The sequence below is a fragment of the Acipenser ruthenus genome, chromosome 29 (assembly GCF_902713425.1).
Source record: "Acipenser ruthenus chromosome 29, fAciRut3.2 maternal haplotype, whole genome shotgun sequence".
Lineage (NCBI taxonomy): Eukaryota > Metazoa > Chordata > Actinopteri > Acipenseriformes > Acipenseridae > Acipenser > Acipenser ruthenus.
Window position 1 is genome coordinate 20175183 of NC_081217.1, and position 21682 is coordinate 20196864.

Below are 21682 nucleotides of genomic sequence, written 5' to 3' on the forward strand. Positions count from 1 at the left end.
AAATAGAATGTAATTAACTGTACTGTGCTAAAGAAGATCCTTAGTTTTAGTCCCTGATCAACCCACATTAAGGTATTTTTAAGAAAGTAATTTGGACACAGTCTTATGCTGTAGTACTTTTTTAAGGGATATTTTGCGTGATTGCATTTAAAAAGTAACCGTGTATAAATATCTCAGCTATACTGCAGGGTTTTTCAGAAGGGCCTTATGTGGAAGTCTCTCTCGCTGCCTGTCACTCAGTCACACATCCCACCCCCCCCACCCCCTCCCTCTCCCAACCTCCCAAAACAGCTGGTCTGTCTCTCTAAAATGAAGCTCACGAGATGTCATGAAAATATCAAGAAAACAAAAGACAAACGGTGTCATCAACGCAAGAAGGAAAACAGACTCAGTTCTGAAGTACTCTCCTGCCATTACCTTGGAAACATCTCCGTCGCTACCGTTTGATCATGAGGACACAACCCCATCCACAGTGGCCTCCAAGGACCCATCCCATAAAGGGCCATGCCTGTTACTGGTTTTTGTTTGTGCTCTTCTTTAGTTTCTCCCTCTTTTTTTTTGTTCCTCTTGCTTCAGCGTAGTGAACTCTTCGTAATGATGGCAGGCCCTGCCAGAGGCTCTTGGTTAGATTGCGTGGTTGCTGTAGCTGATGTAAGTTTGCTTGGAAGCCAATGCTGTGAAGTGAGAGGGAGAACATAATGCAAAATTAAACAATAAAAACAATAAAGACATGCTCAGTGGCTACTTCATGGGAGCCATCTGCCCTCATACCCATCCCTGCCAAGACATTTTAGTACAGCCGTTTTTTTCAACCAGCTGCTGAACTCGTAGAGACTGTGTGCATGAAGGAACAATTCCTTGAATGAGGCTGCCTTGTGTATGTCCTACTGTGTATGTCAGCTACTTCCCTCCAAGTAAATATCTCAGTCTAACGACAGCCATGATATGGATGCTCTGAAGCCCATTGTGTCAAATGCTAATTTATAGAACATGGTTGTCATTTTGTACAAATGCACAAATTACATGGACATCCTATTTAACCCTGTAAGGCACAAGGGACATACGAGTCTCACAAATAAAAAATGATGCTAACTTTCTTGTTTTTGCAATGAGGATGTGCGAAACTGACAGGTTGGATCTGGTCGTCCAAATTGACAGTTTCCTCGTGATACTCAAATGTATTTTAAGAAGAAGCAATTTGAACAACCATTCAATTCCTTGTGTACCTTAAAGAGGAAGTAGCAGGGTTCCTAAAAATATAGAATTCTACGTTGCTACAACTGTTTAAATAACGTACCTGTAATTTCTATTTTCATTGTTAATATCCTGACAACTTTTTACACTTAGAACTTTTTCTTTCCAAAAGGCCGCTCTAGTGCACTGGGGTTTGAGATCTGTCCTCTAAATCACTGCAGGAAGAGCGATTACATTTTTTTTTTTTAAAGCAGTATAACAACAAGTGCTTTGGCTTTTCTGTTCCGTACCACAGCATGGATCGTTATTGCTGTTTAACAATGCGGGCGATAATCTTTACACTACCAGTGCATGCACTAGAGCAGCCATTGAGAAAAGAGCTTTGAAACAGACTTTAAAGTTCTAAGTGTAAAAGGTTGTCAGATGTTAAAAGAAAAATTATAGGTATGTTATTTAAACAGTTGTAGCAACGCGTGAGGACGTGTAATGCTATATTTTTTGGAACCCCGCTACTTCTTTAAAGGGTTAAACAATCCCTTTTTTTTGTATCCAAGTCACGCAGCCGCCTATCCTTAAACCTGACACCTCAGGCTACAAAACTATATAAATCTAAATGTGTATTTAGAACAATGGTAATGGTAATTTGGTGGCAGATTTGGCCAGCCCTGCTCCCGGCCCCCAGCCTCAGTGATAAATGAACCTTATTTAAATATGTATGTACTGCAAGCTCCAGATAAAAAAAAATAGATGGTCCAGAAAGAATTGGATGTGGCAGTCCCATCTGTCTTTCGCTTTGCTCTCTTATTGTGGTTGCGAGCCTTTATTGCAGAGGATTCTTCATGTTTGTCAATGAGAGCAACAAATTGAGGCTGAAAACTTGTTATCAATCGTCCCTCAATTTACAGAAACAACAAAAAAAATGAAGCAATTTCTACCATCAACAAAGCGGGTACTACACGTCCAAAATTCTGAATTATTTTCCTTGATTTCCGAGTATCGGTCTTCTAAAGAGGTCAGACTGTAGAGTTATGCAAAGTTGAAACATCTGGGTCTGTCCTCTGCTAACTAATGGAGTGTGCCAACCCCATCAGGGACCACTGGAAAGTGTGTAAGCAGGTTGCAAGGACACCTGTTCTCTCTGCATGCAGCAGCGGAGGTCATGGAGGCTGGTATACCTGTACTCATGGCTCTTATAAAAGCCCATATACCATATCCCATGGGTACATTTTTTTCAGTTCCATAATTTTCTGATGTTTCTGATGTTTCCACACTTTATCTTACTGTTGCTATGCATTGCTACACTAATGCCTTTGCATGTACCATGCAATTAAACTGATTAAATGAAAAAAAACTATATCAAAGTTAAGTTGATTATAAATCTAAATTATACACATAAACAGAGATTAAGCTTTTCAGGTTCATGGGATCTTTTGAATTTATCTAAACAGGGTCGGATGATCAATATAGGGCATTTTGGTTTTTGAAATCAAACATCTTGCTTTGCATGACTATTATATTATTTATTTTTACCAGCAGTATTTAGAATCGCAAGCCAAGGGGAGACCTTGTCCTTTTTTCTGAGTCACCAGCAATTTCCTCCCATGTCCCTATATTCTTCCTCTGCTCCACTTGCTCCTGTCCCGTGAATTTAGATCTGCCACTGTTTAGATCAGCTGACTAGATCCAAATCTCTGCTAAACCGGCACTATATTGCTTTCTGTCTCAGCTATTCACACACAGCCTACTCCCATGTATCACAGCCCCCAGGGGCAGCCCACCTTGCGTCTCCAGGTTCTCGCAGACCTCTGACTTGGCTTCCCCGTTGGGCCTGAAGCTGCCCTTCTGCGTGAACTTGTTGGACATGGTGGTGGCCGTGACCACGGCTTTCAGGCTGCGCTTGCGCTTGGGCACGTTCTGCTCGGGGTGGAAGAGCACGATGTACACCTTGGGCATGTAGAGCATCCCCAGTGAGACCGAGGCACTCAGGCTCACCGAGATCGTCAGCGTGGTCATCTGGATGTACAACTGGAGAAAAACAAACAAGCACGCCTTTAAAATAGGAAAAGAACGGCAACGCTGTATCAATGACCTGCTTTAGAATAAGAAAAGAACGACAACACTGTATCAATGACCTGCTTTAAAACAGGAAAAGAACGGCAATGCTGTATCAATGACCTGCTTTAAAACAGGAAAAGAACGGCAACGCTGTATCAATGACCTGCTTTAAAATAGGAAAAGAACGGCAACGCTGTATCAATGACCTGCTTTAGAATAGGAAAAGAATGGCAACACTGTATCAATGACCTGCTTTAGAATAGGAAAAGAATGACAACGCTGTATCAATGACCTGCTTTAAAATAAGAAATTGCTCAACAATTTAAAAAACAAACACGTTTGAATGAATTTGTTCTCAGCAATACATAAATACATAAATAAACACATTAATACCTGAATTAATAACCATACCTGTTAAATTAAAAACAACCTTGTATTTACATAAACAAGATATGTATCCTCCTTAAAACAGCTGCTTTTCCTGCTTATATTGTAAGGATATATCAATTATGTACAGTATCAGTTCAGGTATAGCTGATAAATTTCTGGCACCCATTAGTTGAAATATATTGTAAACATAAACTACAATCTCAAAACAGTATACAGTATCATGGATATGCAGCATCATAATATATCTTAGAGAGAGAGAGAGAGAGAGAGAGACCTGCAGCAAACCACAACTCAACTCCCGCTATTTATTTAAGTACTGTCGCACGACTCTCGCAATGTATAATGCTAGAGATTTCGATAAGAAGACACAACAGATATTTAAATGAGTATATTGCGGCTGTCTTCATTAACATATTTTCTCTTAGTACATCCGACCAAATGTTTACTTGTTAAGTGTCACAACGAAAATGCAAACTGGCCCATCTTAGTAAACCTACCCCTCAGTATAGTATAGTACTTAGCCTTAAACTTCAGGCTGTAGTATTAGCACTAGTACAAGTACATTAGCTCTGGTAAGCTTTAGCCGACTTTGCCCAAGTAATCTGTACCTTGCGGTTTGAATTACCCTGCACTTGGCTTGAAGCTACTTCTATTGTACCTCCGACTCAAGAACCAGTGCACGATTTCTGAAGCACACAGGCAGCGACGGAAGCAGCAGGTTTGCTGATATTGCTGTTAATTCCTCCTGAGATCCGAGAAAGCACATCTCAGGGTTTCTTGTAATCAAATCAGTACCCCCCCCCCCCCCCTCCACACACACACACACACACACACACACACACACACACACACACACACACACACACACGTGTCCGTGCTGTTGGGACCACCTCTTCTTGTTTGTTAATTTTCTGCAATGCTGGGTTTAATACCGTTGCTTTGTCAACCTAAAAACACTTTCCCCCGGTCTAGTCAATTATTTCACTCACTGTGGATTCTCGTTCAGCGTCGCTTGAAGCATCCCCATAAAAACAAATAATCTTATGAAAATGTCATGTTTCACAGAACACTTAGAAGCTGGGGGGTATTTATTGCTGCTGTGTGTTTGCTCTCTCAGTTAGTCCCCTGCATTTACTGAACAAAGTCACAGTAATTAGATGGTTTATTAAGAGAGAGTAGGGGTGGGGGCATTCATTCTCTGAGAAACAATAACAGTGACAAACAACCGGTCTGCTGTTATAGCAGCCTGACACATCATACAACCCCCTGCCACTAGATATTGCATACCCCTCAAGGCGCTATAATCTAGTTTGCAATGGTTTTACTTGTGTTTTATTTTGGCAACACCCTGTTGCAGGGTAGGTATGGTGACAGCTAGCTTTCAAGGATTTCTTCAAGGTTTAGTGGCTTTATTAGGAAGGCGATGGTGAAAATCCATTTAACTCCTTACACGGTCGATACTGCTTGCTCATTACCTGCACCTGAGTTTGGGTTATTGTGCATGTTTCAGAAATCACGTTTGCATTCTTCAGTTCAGTACAGTAAGCAATTCATCCTGTATTTAAACACCCTTTAGGGGCATGGTGCTGGGGTTAGAATCTCTGAGCACATACTGGAAGTTTTGTGTTTCTCAGTCCACTCAGAAGTGCTGTTGTCTGCAGATGCGATATATCATTGCAGGAGAGTGGGCACGATTAAACCTTGTAATGACAGAAGAGCAATTGAAGCACTAGGGGTTAGAAATCAAGCCTTGTCTTGAGTGGTCATGTTACATCACAGCTGTTTTATGCAAATGTTGTTGTTGTTTTTGTAAACCATGATGTGAATGTATTTATTTATTTTTCCCGGGAGGGGAGGTAGGCACAATGCTGTCTCCTTGGACCTTAACCTTACAGAACCATTCTCCTACAGCGATGGTAACATAATCTACAGGAAATATATTACACAGTGGTACCGATAAGGTACCATGGTATCCATACCATTGATGTGTCAAAATATTGTATTACCACCGTAGTATCATACTAACATTGTACTGTACAACTGATAAGTCAATATCAGACAAATGGCATGCAAGGATAGGTCAATCCTGTTACATTGTCATGGAATGGCCCAATACTAATGCCAATGCAATCAGAGATCATTTAGTTAGGGTAATCTACACCATAGTAGTATGCATATAATCACAGTGTTCTTGGGATCAGCAGGTACCCAGCATTTTCTAATGTTCTCTCAATCTGTTTAGGTTGAACTGTGGAACACCCCATAGCCTCTTTTTGCCAGGTTGCTGTTTCAGTGGTGTAGGGGGTTAGAATGCTTTTCTTTCCTCCACTTAAGGATCCTTTAGTTGGTCTGTACAGAAGTCTCAGACTAAGAGAACACCCCTCGAGAAGCAAGCGAAGTGTTCTCTTAGCCAAAGTGTTCTTTAAGACGGAGTTGACCATAGACACAATATCAATTAATAAATATGTATTAGTTGTCATGACGCACATGCATCAAAATATGAAAAGATTGAATAAACCATTTGAATTTAAGTTTGATGATGATGAGTTATCAGGTTACAAAACAGTACTCTATCAGTTGTGAACGAATCGTTATCGGTGCCAAAAAGCTGTTCTTTTAAACAAAGTTCCTTTTCCTTTAGTCAGAGCATTTACAACGGGAAAAATCAGTTTCACCACTTGGAGACTACTGTACTGTAAACCAGAAACGTTTTTAATGAGCTTCAGGGAAGTATAACAACATAAGAACAGGTCAGAGATCATCCTCCCAATATGTTAATAATGTCACAATGTTCTATAACACTAAACTATATCCCAGGAGGTGACTGTGTTCCCCACAGCAATCTGTTCTCTCTGAGCTGGAACACTGAGTCAAATCCAGCATGATAGACAGATATGATCTACAATCAACCTTATCTTGATAAGCAGTATCCAGCTCTGGAGAAACTCCACAAGAAAAAACTATTATTAACTGTGACAAAATCATCAGGGAATTGTTGCCTCTGGCACTATAACACATTCAATCTGCACTGGAGCGCTCTCCCATCACCCCCATAGCTTACGCAGCATAGCTGAAGATGATGCTCACAATTCGGAAGTCATGACTGCGGTCACTCCTTGGGTGGCAATGGAAGAGGTCAGGTCAATGGGTTCATAAAATAAAATGATTGAATAGTGGTATAGAACCAAGGTCAAAGAGCAGTGCTGTGCTTTTGTCTTGAAATCACCATTTAGGGGAAAAACTGTAATATTAAGACCATTATACAGTTCCTTTAAGGGTGGGTCAATTCGGCTTCCCTACTCAAAATATAAAATGTATACTTTACTTTAACCTTCAAAATGTCTCTCTTATGCTTTTATAGATAATGTTATCCTCCTTGGGTGGAAAAAAATCCAATTTGACCGAGAGTAATGTTCAGTGGTGCACAGTGTTCTGGTCGATAGATCTTGCTCACTACGTGTGTTCAGAGTTTGGGTTCTTGTGCATATTGATTGACATCGAAAACTCTTTTGAATAGCAGCTCTCACCATGGCTGCATACAGTACAAAGCAAAAAAAAGGATTAAATCAATAATGATTTGCTATAGCATGGTACCACAGTGGTAACATTGTCATATAATGTGCTTCCAATCAGGATCACTGTGTAGTATTTGTTCCAAATATCTTTGCCATTGTCATTGTTGATAGTCATTGCTCATATGCTGCTAATGGTTCTTCTAGGGCTTCTTTATTTTAAGTCACATCCCCATTACCTCTCAGAAGTAACTGCGTTTGAAAGTCATTAATATCTTTATTCTGGTGCGTTTACTTGTTTTTGGTCTCATCTTGGTAGATTTTGACACGTGATCCATTGTCTTTATCTGTAATGTCATCGAAATCTACCATGATATGAACAAAAATATGCATAAAGGTACACCTCATTTAAACGATAACTACAGGGTGGGCGACTGTGACTGGAGATAACAGACTTCACTGTGGATAAAATCTGAGCCATGGGCAGTTTCAAGCTATGGGCAGTTTCAAGCTATGTGCAGTCTGGCTATGGGCAATCTCAAGCCATGGGCAATCTCAAGCCATGGGCAGTCTCAAGCTATGGGCAGTCTCAAGCTATGGGCAGTCTCAAGTTATGGGCAGTTTCAAGCCATGGACAATCTCAAGCTATGGGCAGTCTCAAGCTATGGGCAGTCTCAAGCTATGGGCAGTCTCAAGCTATGGGCAGTTTCAAGCTATGGGCAGTCTCAAGCTATGGGCAGTTTCAAGCCATGGGCAGTTTCAAGCTATGAGTAATGAAAGAGCTTTGGAGTGCAGTGAGAGAAAGTATGCTCCTAACATAAAAGATAATAATACAATATTAAATCAATGACAAATTAAGATTCAGAAGGGTCTTTGTAACTATGGTTTTGAAATCCTTTTGCCTGCCCTTAGTTACTGTGTTCCCTTATCAGCCTCTTCCTTGTTAGTCTGCAGGTATGACTCTTCTGATTTCACAGGGAACATAGCCCTCTGTGATACACGTGACACTGCAGCTTCAGCAAGGCAAGATGGGATAGATATCATTTGTAAACATGAGAATGAATTTGCTCATTAACCCAGCAGAAAGCAGACAGAGGAATAATTGGCTCTAACACAGTTTGGGTTTACGCGGAAAGAGAACCAGTCGGGGATTGCGAAAATGAAACACTATTTTTTTTTTTTATCAGAACCTTATCTTGTTTGACAGTGTAATAAAAGCATCTGATTTAGATCACCTCTCCGAGTCTGCAGATGTCAGCTTGACTCTGATACACTTTATTAAACTGTACGAGTGTCTCTGTATGTGGGCTGTCTTGTGTCCTGGTGACTGTGATTATTTATATATAAAGCCTGTATTAACATTTATCATATGTATACAGAGACCGGCTGACAGACAGATGCATTATTATGGCTGTACTTTGAACCTATGTCCTTGCCTCTTGCCATTTATGAGCTTGTGAAAGTTAAAAAGGCAGAAACACACTGTATTTTATTAAATAACTCTGTATGTACTGTACATGGTTCGGGGGGATCCAAAATAATTCCTTAATGATTACTGCTTCTAATTCCTTCAGAGAAATCACAGTAAAGTCTGTTCTCCAGAATGTTTATACAGTTCTCTAGAATGTTGTTACAGTTCTCCAGAATGTTGATTATGTTCCTTGTGGAACATCAGTAATTAATGGATACAGAAGCACCTGCCAATGAAGTCAATGAAGACCCTGCTGTCAGCCCTCTACCAGCCTGTCGGTCACGTAAAGGTCAGAACACAGAAGTGTGTGCTACAGATGGCATGCATTTTCTGTTTTTATCCCAATAAAACACACTTTTCAACAGTTTAAACATGTGTCCAGGTGTTCTAAGTATATACACCTTGGGTATGCTGTATAAGATACTAGGCAAGGTTTAACATTTCTAAAATACTGTAAAAATAAACAAAACATTTTTTTTCAGTGAATACAAGTGGTTTATTGTCACTAAAATGTTCAAAGAACTCTTTCCAGCATTCCAGAATGGAATTAGTTCTGCTTCTTTTTTGCTGTCCCACTGACACAGCCCCTAGCCCCCCCCCCCCCCCCTCAATATCATATAGTATATTTAGCTATCTTATATATCAGGATAAAGTACCCTCCATTGAAAATGTGGTGAACTGTAGGGCCAGCCAGAGGCTGGATAATGCAGTGTGCCAGCGCCTCAGGCATCACCTCTGCCTCTTTTCACACAGTCCTGTTTAATTATACACCTGTCAATCTCAGGGAGTACATCTAATGAGATCCTGCAAAAGGTATGATTACAACTGTCAGGCTTTTACTCCGACATAGTCTCAGGATGATGAGCACAGAGAGATAATTTAAAACCATGTTTGAAAGCCTGTTATGTAAAAAAAAAAAACATAATAATACATTAATATAATATTAGCCTGACAATCACAGAAGTACTATAGATGCATGCCTTTATTTGTGAATTCATAGCTACTCCGATCAGATGATATACTGTATGTGTTATCTTTGTGGCTTGAAAATTGGGTCATAGGTCTCTTTTCTTTTTGCAGGAAATAATGACCTACTTAGCAAGGATCAGGGTACCAAGGACAAGATCCACACCAGGTTTGCAGGTAGTCAACTATACTGTACTTTTATCAATACACAGAGAAGTTAGGAACCGTGCATAGTTCATATTACAGCAATCTAATTTAGCTAACATACTTGATGAAGTTAACTAAATAATCTGGACACCCCACCAGGCTCTATGCTTCTATCCCACGATGCACTGCTCCGCTGGACAGTACAGATCACGCAGTCTCTGTTACACCATGCTGAGAAATCTTTAGAACGAAAAAAACAATAAAGCTACCAAACCAGAAATGAATAACTCCGATTTTAGAATTGTAATTTGAATCGGAAAAATTAAATGTGCTGCTTAATAATTATTTGGATAAAAAGGGGTCTTGCCTTACAGACACTATAGAAAAATGCCAATGAGAATCAAAGCCCGAGTGAGTGTATTACTTGGAAACCCTAGCAGCACTGTTAGCAGACCTTAGCATTGCCAGTAATGGAAACTCACTGGGTTTGTAACAAACAGTAGCTCTGACACAGTGGTTACCCGGATGGTTAAGAACATTATGATACTGTTTGGTGTAAAAATGCAAGAAAGTTACCGCTCCGGTACTGTTCTTTCAGTGGTTCATTACGTTGCACAACCATTGCCATAAAAGATGCCTTCAGTACATACCTGTGTGCTTGCCAATACTCTGGCCTATCTGTCTAATACAGTGTGTAACTACTTTATGGTAGTTTTTCTATGTCACATCAATGTGTCTGTGTTTCACAATTGTGCAACCTCTCCATTTGTCAAGAACAACCCAGCATTTATCTATCACTAAACTAAAATATGTCATAAATATGTAAAAATACTGTAATGTGCGTAAAATCAGTCTATATAATAATTCAATCGCTCTGCAGGAATAAGAAAAAAGAAAGCTCCTGTGATTGTGTGATTGTTGCCCCTACTGGCTGCTTCATCCACCCCCACCTCACTCAGACAGAGAGAGCAGCGGGGGTCGATAAGCATGTCAAGCTCGCTCCTCTGCTCTGTGCAGCTGCACGCCAGCCGCGTCCTGTGTTTTATCTGAACACCAGGAACAGACATCCCTGGCCTTGTTTCCCATTGCACGAGACAATGGTACAATTAATGCTACACTATCGCTACCTGGTAGGCTCATGTTCGCTACCTGGTAGGCTCATGTTCCACTCTACTCGTTTTATTTGCAACGCAGATCAATTTTGCATTACAGGCCTCAGGCAATGCAGCGGGATGACCAGCAAAGATGCAAAGCGCAGGTTTTTTTTCGAAACAAGACAGACCCCTATTAAGGTGGAGATGGGGAATTGGAAACAAAGTATCATGCATGTCAGCTAGCTGCTACCACCGCCGCCGCCGCCGCCGCTGCTGCTGCTGCTGCCTGGGATTGCATTGGAACGGCATAGGAACTAAGAAAAGGGACAGCTACACAACCTGCCAGCATTCTGTATGGGCCACTAAACAAGTCAGAATCAGATCCAGTTAACTTGGTGGAAAAGATATACAAAATTAAAGTTCTATATTGAACAGGCTATCCTGCAGTCCCAAGCTCCTTCAGGCAAGCGTCCTATCTTATCCTCTGTACAAAATAATTAGTTTTAACAACTAGAATTAAAAGAGCTTTTATCCGATCACCTCAACTCACCCATAGGGATCAGCGTTTCAAGAACTACTGGAACAAGTGATGGGGTTGGGGGGGGGGGGGGGGGGGGGTGCAATACTCAAGTATACTATGCTGTGCTGTGTGTTTTAGTGCATCTGTGCAGGTAGGTATGTAAATAGCCTGCACTTACTAATTTATTACACCTGGGCTAGCATACAGGGAAGCAGTAGGCGGATGAAGACCACGGCAACAGAAATGAAATCAACTCACAGAAAGCAACATAGCTGTTTCCATTACCAGCTACTGCCCTTTAAGAATAATGGGACCTCACATAATCATTCCCGTGGATACAGTTGAGAAACACTGGAATAGGTCATTTGAGTGCATTAGTGCTGAGATACGTGTGTGTTTGCATGTGTTTAAGTAACAAACAGCCCCAGGCTCTAGTACCTGGGAGAGCTGGGTAATAAACCTGCAGAAAGAATCTGCATGTTACTTTAAGCTCGTAATATATCTATTCTGTGTGCTCAATGCAATGAATTGCCCATAAAACTAAAATATTTGAATCTCAAAGGAGTATTGTTAATGATTTGTGAATGCCTCGGGCAGGGCTGGAATGGAGTAAACCTCAGAGACTTACATTTGCAAAAGGCAGTCTACGCTCATAAAAATAAAATCCTAAAGGGAAATGTACAACAAAAAAAAACATCATGATTTTTTCTATAAATATGAGTACAATGTCCTTCGTAATGTCGCAAAGCATGTTTTTTTCTGCTTGTTCTTTGGAGCACAAGGGCACAGGGATGTTTAGGCTGGCTAACAGGAGCCCTACATGTGCTCAGCGATGGGGGAGAGACTTCAGTAAGCTCTGGATGACAGCTCAGAGTGCTTAGATCTTTTAACTCTGTCCTCCTTAGGCTTGCAGTACCGATATAAAAGTTTACCAAGTTCCCAGTCAAGTGGACCAGATTCTGGTGTTTAATCCATTTGTGGTTGATAACACATAACAAAAAGGCTCTAATTTGTGGGATGGAAAGATCCTTAATTATCTCTGTAGTGTGTCCTCCAGCTGTTAATAGCTCTGTTTTCAAGGACCAGGGAGGTAATTTACCATGATTCTGCATCATCGGTCTTCCCATCATTCCCTACAGACATCAACATTGGATAGAGCAGAGGATTATGTGGGATTCTAGTATTTAGATCTTTCCCCTTTTCTATAGGCGAAATTCAATCACTGTTTTTTTTTTCTGAACAGCAGTATAACCATAATTAATGTTATATAGATAGATAGATAGATAGATAGATAGATAGATAGATATAGGTGGATACTTGGATACAGTGATTGAATCTTAACATTTGATAAACGTACTCTATGTTTGCATTGAATCCACTCTTTGGTTTCAATCTCATTACTTTACAATTGAACAGAGCAGCCATGGTTAATCAATTTCTGTAGAAGGATACTCTGTAAAGGTGAATTCCTGTGGAGTTATATTTCCAATGTTAAATCGGCCCGATATAAAGTACATTTTTGATGATTTATTCCGGGGGCATTTTTTTCAAGCTTTATATCAATAATCACGAAATCTAAAATCAAAGTACAATCTGAAGGTATCGAATTCTTTAGACCATTTTACCCTTTGTCTCTTTCCCTTTGTCGTAACTGATGGGTCCGACTGAACAAAAAACTAAACAACCAGCAGGATTGTTTGTGCATTTCTTTTTCATTAAAAAAATACCGTACAAGAAAACTCCTAACCCTCTCCATCCCTCACCACCCCCCAGAACCCCAGTAGTGTCACTTTGCTTTACCTTCTCGTTGGATTGTGAGGTCCCAAAGAAGATGGGGATGAAGGCGAGCCAGATGATGCAGGTGGTGTACATGGTGAAGCCGATGGGCTTGGCCTCGTTGAAGGTCTCTGGGACCCCGCGGGTCTTGATCGCGTACACAGTGCAGGTGACCATCAGCAGCATGCTGTAGCCAAGGAGGCAGATGAGGGACAGGTCCGAGATATCACACTTGCGCACCCCGCGGGCTAAGACCGGATTGGACGTGCGCTGGTCGTGGTAGTCAGTGATGGCTTGGGAGGGGTCCACCAAGAACCAGATGCAGACCCCCATCAACTGCAGAGAAATCAGGCTGAAGGTGATCACCAGCTGGGAGGCTGGGCTGATTAAGCGCGGGGCGGAGACGGACTTCTTGCCCTGCTCAAAGATGCGGTAGATGCGGTTGGTCTTGGTCAGCAAAGCCGCATAGCTGATGCTCATACCCAAGCCTAGGAAGATGCGCCGCAGCGAGCAGATGCCCACGTTAGGCTTGGAGATCATGAGGAAAGTGGTGGCATAGCACAGAAAGATCCCTGTCAGCAGAACGTAGCTCAGCTCACGCCCAGAAGCCTTGACAATGGGTGTGTCGTTGTAGCGGATAAACGTGACCACCACGAACAGCGTGGCCAGGATTCCGATGATAGCAATGAAGACCGGGATGACTGCCCAGGGGGAGGTCCACTCCAGCTGGACGATGGGGATGTCCTGGCAGTACATGTGGTTCTCGTTGGGGCGTTGGCCAAAGGGACACATCTTGCAGGTGTAGCGATCTGCCCTGAACTGGTACCCCTCACAACGTTCGCAGTGCCAGCAGCAGGGGGTGCCCTTTACCACCTTCATGCGCTCCCCGGGGCCACACGGCCGGCTGCAGGTAGAGGGTGGCACTTGATGGCTACCACCTGGCCACTGTATTGCATGAGTCTAGAGAGAGGAGGGTAGAACAGCAACCTGTGTTGTTATCTTAGATTTTAATTTGAATAATCTAGAGACAGCTTTAAATACTCCCTCTGATTTTACACATAAAAGCACACTAAGGAGACAGTCATGCACTGTTAGAGGTGTTGGTACTCAAGGGGCCCTGCTTTAAGAGGCAGCCAAAAGAAGAAATATATATACAGTATATATATTGAAATGCAGTAACAATATTATTGCAGTGTTGTTTTATGCTTAACCACCCTCAAGGGGGCTAACATAGTAAAAACTGTAATCCATACTATATTTTTCTACAACACCCTGGGGCACATGAGGAAAGGGGTTTAATAAATGTTTTGATGAATTGAGTATATTGAGGTATTCAAGTACTATAATTAGAGGTTATATGGCTAAATTTAGCAATTACATTTAACAATTCACTATCAAGGTGTCATCCAACCGCACAGCAACCTAAAACATGCTAACCAGGATTTTTCTATTCAAAGAATAAGGTTTAGTCTAAAGCATTTGTGTGAAGTAACAAGACTGAACTCCTGACCTAAGTGGATTTCAAAACCATCTAGCAAGACGCCATGTGATATCTGGAAGTTATAATGCGAATAGCTGTATGTATTACTCAGTGATGGGAAACTATTTCTATTCTAGTGAAATAACATCATGTTCTAATCTATTCTACAACAAGACAAAAAATAAACCTTGGGCAGAAAACAACAAGGGCTCAAGTAGTTTAGCATCAGTATTTGGCTCTATACGGTTGGATTTGTCTTCCAAAACATCACAGGTTAGGTTTTTTTCTTTTAGTGTCTGAAACATATCCTGGCCCTTTTGTTCTTGATACTGTTGCCTTTCTGATAAGATTTACACTACTGAACTACCCTTTTTGAGAAATTATGAAACGTTTTTATGAATGACTTTTTATGAACAGTAAACACCATTTCATAATTGTTTTTATTCATCAAGAACTCTAACGAAGTGGAATTCAATTAGCGTTCCTCGAGTTATTCAAATGAAAAGTAATTATACGTGTGTTTGATATATACAGAGCAAGGGACTGAGTCACGCTTTAGCCTGAAGATGGGTTTTATTTATCCAGTGTTGCACAGTATTTTTGCAGTTCGATCCTGCTTTTCCCAGTGTTATGCATGTTGTTGAATATGCTTTACCATACCTCTCTGCAACGCTTACCCATTCTTTTCCATGATTTGTGCTTTAGTACACTTTTCTATCTTTTTACTATGGGAAACCTTTACAAGGGACTGTACTGCAACATGAGTGTTCTACTATAGCAAGACCAGATCCTTTGTCCTGGTATTCCCGGTAATGCTGCTGTCTGCCTGTGGCCCTGCTAAGGTTCCTTTGGGGTCATGCAGTACAGCTGTAGTATATCATTACTGTGTTCTTTTTTAAACTCCTCTGTACAAAATACATCCCTTCCACTGAGTTTCCAACAATGCAATCCAATAATAGCAGTTTACACTGAGCGAAGAGCTGCAATCGCAAAGTGCAGTACAGTACTACTCTGGAAATAACATTACTCAATCGCCTCCAGCAGACCTTGCCTGCTTTGTGGGAACTTTATATGAAAGGTTAACTAGGTCTAGCCTGGTAGCTTAACTCCCTTCAGTCATGTAGTCATATAGTGTATACTCTACTCCATATCCCGGAGCTTGGTTCACCATATCTCAATCATATCTTAATCAAACATCCTTCTTTTAATTTCCCTGCCATAATGCTAGAGACAGCTGTACTAAAGGCTATCAAGTCACAGTCCCTGTACTTTATCCTTATTCATAGCTTTTATTGCTTGTAAATCTGGGACTATTTTAATATGATTTTGTCATGATTGGGTATTTTATCACTATACCTGTATATAAAATATATATTTACAGTAGTAAAATATATTTGATATATAGCATATATATTTCATATGGGAGCTTTGTAACAAAGTTGGGATTAGCATTACACATTTTTGGTAACACTTTACATTAAGTGTCTCTAATTACTGTGTATTACATAGTAGCTACATAGTAAATATATGTGTACTTACACATAATTACAATGTTATTACAATGATTTTGGAAACATGCACTATGATGTGGGACAGATTTAATGGAGCTTACATTTAAATGCAGATGGTTGGTCCATTGACCGATGACTTTGTACTCTGCGGTGTTGTTCTTGATCTGATACTGGTAGATATCGTAGCGTCCCGGGGCATCTCCATTTTCATTAAACAGCACGGGGTTTCCAGCGATGCCTGAAACACAGAAACACAATCCTGAGACAAGACTAAGATGACTCACTCACCGACAACTCCTACAGTCTTGTTTCTTATAAAGATGAATTAGAGGCAAAGATCACTGGCTGACGCACTTGAGAGGGTAGGAATTCTCCGGGCTGGGGTTTATTGGCAGCAGTTAAGGGCAGCAGTGTGGAGTAGTGGTTAGGGCTTTGGGCTCTTGACCGGAGGGTTGTGGGTTCAATCCCTGGTAGGGGACACTGCTGCTGTACCCTTGAGCAAGGTACTTTGCCTAGATTGCTCCAGTAAAAACCCAACTGTATAAATGGGTAATTGTATGTAAAAAAAATAATGTGATATCTTGTAACAATTGTAAGTCGCCCTGGATAAGGGCGTCGGCTAAGAAATAAATAATAATAACAATAATAATAATATTGTCTCAGCCAGTACAACATGCTGCTTTAAAGATGCATTGACCGAGGTTTGTCTTGCCTATCATTAGCATAAGATGAATTATGTTCTTATAAATCTCTTCAGCCAAGAAAAAAGAATGGAAAGAAGGGAAAGAGGGCACGTGATTGATGTCTCATAATCATAAATGGCAAAGTTAACCCAAGACACTACTTTAAATTTAGCACACAGAGAAGAACTAGAGGGCATAACAGTGGAAGACGAGTAAAAGTAGCTTTAAAACAGAAGGTAGGAAGCAAATTTTTATACAGAGTTATAAATGCATGGGATAGCCTACCAGGTGAAGTAGTCGGATCTAAAACACTGGGGACATTTCAAATAAGACTAGATGCTGTGCTTTTAAATTAGTAAATGGGGTGCTAACAAGGGATGAGCCTTGATTGGCCGAATGGCCTTTTCTAGTTCTCAAACTTTTCTTATGTTCTTATAAGAACAGTCTCACAAGTCCATACTGCTTTGCTGTGGGTTTTTGTCTGCTTTGTTTTCACATGAGCAGAACCCATTCTTCCTGCCGTAATTTGCAAGGATCAATTCCCTCAATTTCCATTTGAAGTAATTGTGCCACCTGTATTTCATTGGAGAATACATGCAACACCCTTGCTCTTTTTCACAAGATTCTTAGGGAATTTTGCCTTACAAAGTAGAGACCTGTTTATGACAGTCTACGACAGCACTTCATGAGCACAGTGCTTGCTTATACCATTCTAGGGCATTGCATGAGCGTTGGCATAGGGGAATAGCGCCCATCTACTGACCTGAGCTTCTGAGAGCTGACAACACCAGAATCCCAGTTTGTATGGCTGCAGGCTTGCCTGTGCGACAGCATTAAAAAAAACAACAAGAGCAAAAGCTGGGGAATTTGTAAAATTAGAACCCTCCCCGAGAGAGTGAGAGAGAGAATTAAAATGCGTTCCACGACCAAAGCGAGAAGAGCGGATTATAACAAGCCTGTGATGTGCAGTGTGTTACAAGAAAATACTGTAATATACTGTATATTATATATATATATATATATATATATATATATATATATATATATATATATATATACGTATTTGATTTAAAATCTGGCTGCCAAACGCATTTTTGTTTGTTTTGTTTCAAACGTTTTCACCCTATCTCAATAAAGACAGATAACAGCCGCAGGTTAAAAAAGGAGTTTGTTACTAAGCTGTTAATGAGAGGAGGAAATGGATGTTGACAGCCGTGTGGGATGCGCTCCTTCACAAAGCGAGTGCTGTCTGATGTTACCCTGATTTAATTTCACAGTCTTTAGTTCTGCTTGCTGTTCTTATTCAGGTTGCCCCCAAAGTCCTTTTTTCGAGAGCCAGTTAACAAGAACGCAGCGCATAATTAAAGGAGCACGCCTCTCCCTCTCTACCACGGCTGACTGTCAAAGTGCCACAGCTCTGTGCATGGGGGTACCGCACAGGCATCAGGATGAAGAGGATAACAATGAGAATCCATGCATCAGGATTAAATTAATTTCACTCGTCAAGAACAAATGCATTTCGACAAGCGTTCAAGGTGTTAATTTAGTGTTTGATGAAAAAAAAAACGTGTATCCACAATTTCTTCTCACTTGAACAAATACTGCATCTGCTTCCCCCCCCCCTACCTTCTTTAGAAACTCTTTCAATTCAGTTTGACACCATTGGCAGCAACGGATTCTATGGGAAATGTCTATGACGTCAAACGCTAGAAGATGATTCATCATGGTCAGGGAAAGTTCAAACCGTATGTGGGATGGGTGGAGGGGGTCTAACAGAAACCCATGAAGATAACAGCACAAAACAAGTGAATGTGCTTATCAGTCACTGTGTGTGGTTCTCGCTTTTATAGTAGTCGTGTGTGATTCACTTTTCACTTCGAGAATACAATAATAGTAGGAATGGCTTCAGGCTTTATATTTAATTATGCTGTTAGTGAAGGATTCTCTCGCCTCATCCCTATCGCCGTGACCTGTGCAGTAAACTGTATTAATGGAACTTGAGCTAGCGTAGTGATCTACAAAACAGGAGACGACGGGGGGGAGGTATTTAAGGACTGCAGGATTTATCTGCGCTGCTTCTTTTATCAAAGAGACCCTTTTTTCTTTTTAAATGTCCGTTTACTTATACAACAGAATGCTAATGAAGAGGGCTAAGGATCTAACAGACATGAATTTATTAAATGTGACATTGGTTTGACCCATCCGTTTGTTCTTTTTGTACCACTCTTGAGTTACAAATATGTGTTCTGCGTTAAAAGAGTAGCATGCCTAACCTCTCACAGGGTCTGGTGCACAAATGCTCACACTATTCAATCATTTCAAACGTGTATGTACGTGTGTACGTGAAAGCTACATGACTCAGCTCGTTTGCAAAGCATTTCCTCAGTATTCCCTGATAGTGTCACACCCTGATCGCCCTACTCCTGCATGATTTCTTGTTGGACCCATTATTACTGTCCCTTTATCTGAAAGCAATGCCATGCTTTCACACACAGTCCATCCCCAGTAATCTAAAATAAGTGAGCGTGCCAAGTTCATAGAAGGAACATCACGAATAATGTCTTCTCGATCATGAAGGAGGTTTAATTATCTTCTCAGCTTGTGTCACTTCACTTTGAGTCATCCCAGCTACAGCCAAAGAACGCCCTTTTTCAAACATATTCTCATGAATTTGCCTGACAGCAGGTCACTTTAAGTTCACTGTATTTTTTTTTACACAGCAATCTGGGGTGACACATGTTTTATTCTGAGTCCAAAACCATGAATTTAACCATCTAAACAATTGCAGATTTTACAAGCACCAGAGATTAAACCTACATCGATTCTGCTGGTGTTGTCTCACCCTCAAAGGTGTTTTATTAACACCCTTACCATTACATACAATTGATGTACACTAGGAAGAGGTCTACAAGCTGTATTACACTTCTAAAATTTCAAAGCAAATTTGGGAATTTTGACTACAAGTGATGGCCAAAAATGTAATATTTTACTACGGAAGTTATTTCATGGCGCTCACATTAAAAAGAATAGATACAAAGTGGGAAAGATTTATTTAAAATGAGCAAAATCGTACGAGTGTAAGTGTCATTATCTCTTACCCTAATCTATAAGTGGTAATAACATAATTAATAATGTGTTTATACCGTAGATTATATATAACTGTAACGGCAGTCCTTTGTGGTAACACTTTACATTAAATGTCTCTAATTACTGTGTATTTACACATGTGCCAGAGGATGTAAGAAACATTCTTACTAATGTATTTCCTACATCCACAAAAGACGCAGTGCTGCGGGATGATGAACAGGTTATCAGTTACTTGTGTACCAGCTGAACTCAGAAAGAAGACATGTTTAAGAGATGCTTTGAGACCACAGGCGTGCGTTACTCTTTTTAAAGATTTATTTCAGCACTCGACTACAAGCCTTAGTAGTCACCAATGAAGATACTCTTTTTTGTGAGCAAAATGAAGAACAGACGTATCACCCAGCCTCTAATGGTGGTATAGCTGGAGTGCTGTTGTGCTTGTGGATAGTTTTCTCATCAAAACAGTTAGATGAAGAATGTATCTATTTAAGGATAACAGGATATTTATTGAGCCAGGGGTCTGAGTAAGGTCAAATGGGCAATGAATGTCTCTGTCATTTTTATTTGTTGGAGAGTAATTTAGATATTTAGATGAAGCTGGTTCTTTTTGTTTTAAACAAAGAGACAAGCATAGCAGATGGATTTCAAGTTTAACAAAATGCATGTAATACTCAAAGTGCTTCCAGCAAGATGAGACTGTGAATAATATTAATACAAAAATAGCAGTTTTAGACTAAGAGCTCAAATTAGTTCAGGAAACCCATGACAACCAATTTCATGGAAATTAAACGTGCCTCTTGAAACTTCCAATCGCGTGTGGCATTCTAAAAACTTTGAAGCAGTTACAACGGACACGCGATCTGAGTGTATAAAGGGTTTGGTTTCTTAACTGTTGATTGGGTCACTCCAATTCATGTACTTATTAGATACTGTAAAGAAATCCAGGCGTTTAAATGTTAACAAAACACCAAAACACATGTATTTTGTTTAAAAAAAAAAAAACTCCACGGGGTACGAAGGCATAAAATTTATGTCAATTAAATGTATGTATGTTTATATATATATATATATATATATATATATACATACATTTAATTGACATAAATTTTATGCCTTCGTGTATATATATATATATATATATATATATAAATTACAAAAATAATAATAATACAAATGCTGGTTTGAGAAAGCTGGCTGTCAAAAAGCAGATGTGAGAAGACATGTATTAGGTTAAGAAGTCATCTGAGCCATCCAATCCGTCCCTCAGCTCTTCAACTGGAAGGGAGAGAGGTGCCCAAGCATCACATCATTGTCTATGTGCAGGGGTTCAGTGAAAGCAATGCAATATGTGGCACACATATGCCTGCTATAAGATTTCCACTCTCAGCTTCTCGGGAATGGTCACCTTCCAAAATAACAGTGGCACCACAGCCTGCTGTCACATAGGGTAGCAGATATACCCTATGTGATACCCTGGGTGCGTTCACGACACGCAGACTTTCGTCATTCAGCGCAGAATCTGCACAGCAAGTAGCCAATGAATTTTCAGAATCTTTGCAGAATCTGCGCAGACTTAACAAAGTCTGCCTCTCATGAACGCACCCACTGTGTGCGGTTTTGGTCACCTGACTACAAAAAAGACATCATTGCACTTGAGAAGGTACAGAGAAGGGCAAGGAGGCTGGTCCCAGGATTGAATGACACGAGCTACTGTTATGAAAGGTTAAAAGAATGAAATCTCTTCAGCTTAGAAAAAAGAAGAGAAACAGGGGGCTTGATTGAAGTCTTTAAAATCA

The 21682-nt window shown here is 40.4% G+C and overlaps 1 protein-coding gene across 1 annotated transcript in view; it reads right to left on the reverse strand.

The window, feature by feature from the left end:
- Positions 1-279: 279 nt before the first annotated feature.
- The window catches only part of LOC117427468 (metabotropic glutamate receptor 4-like), a 139960-nt gene continuing 118557 nt past the window's right edge, over positions 280-21682 (reverse strand). Inside the window, exons 8-11 of the mRNA XM_059004062.1 lie at positions 16218-16354; positions 13150-14085; positions 2973-3219; positions 280-674 (exon numbers count right to left, since the gene is read on the reverse strand). Coding sequence (XP_058860045.1) covers positions 625-674; positions 2973-3219; positions 13150-14085; positions 16218-16354 — 1370 coding nt within the window. The 3' untranslated portion in view covers positions 280-624. The remainder of the gene's footprint in view (positions 675-2972; positions 3220-13149; positions 14086-16217; positions 16355-21682) is intronic.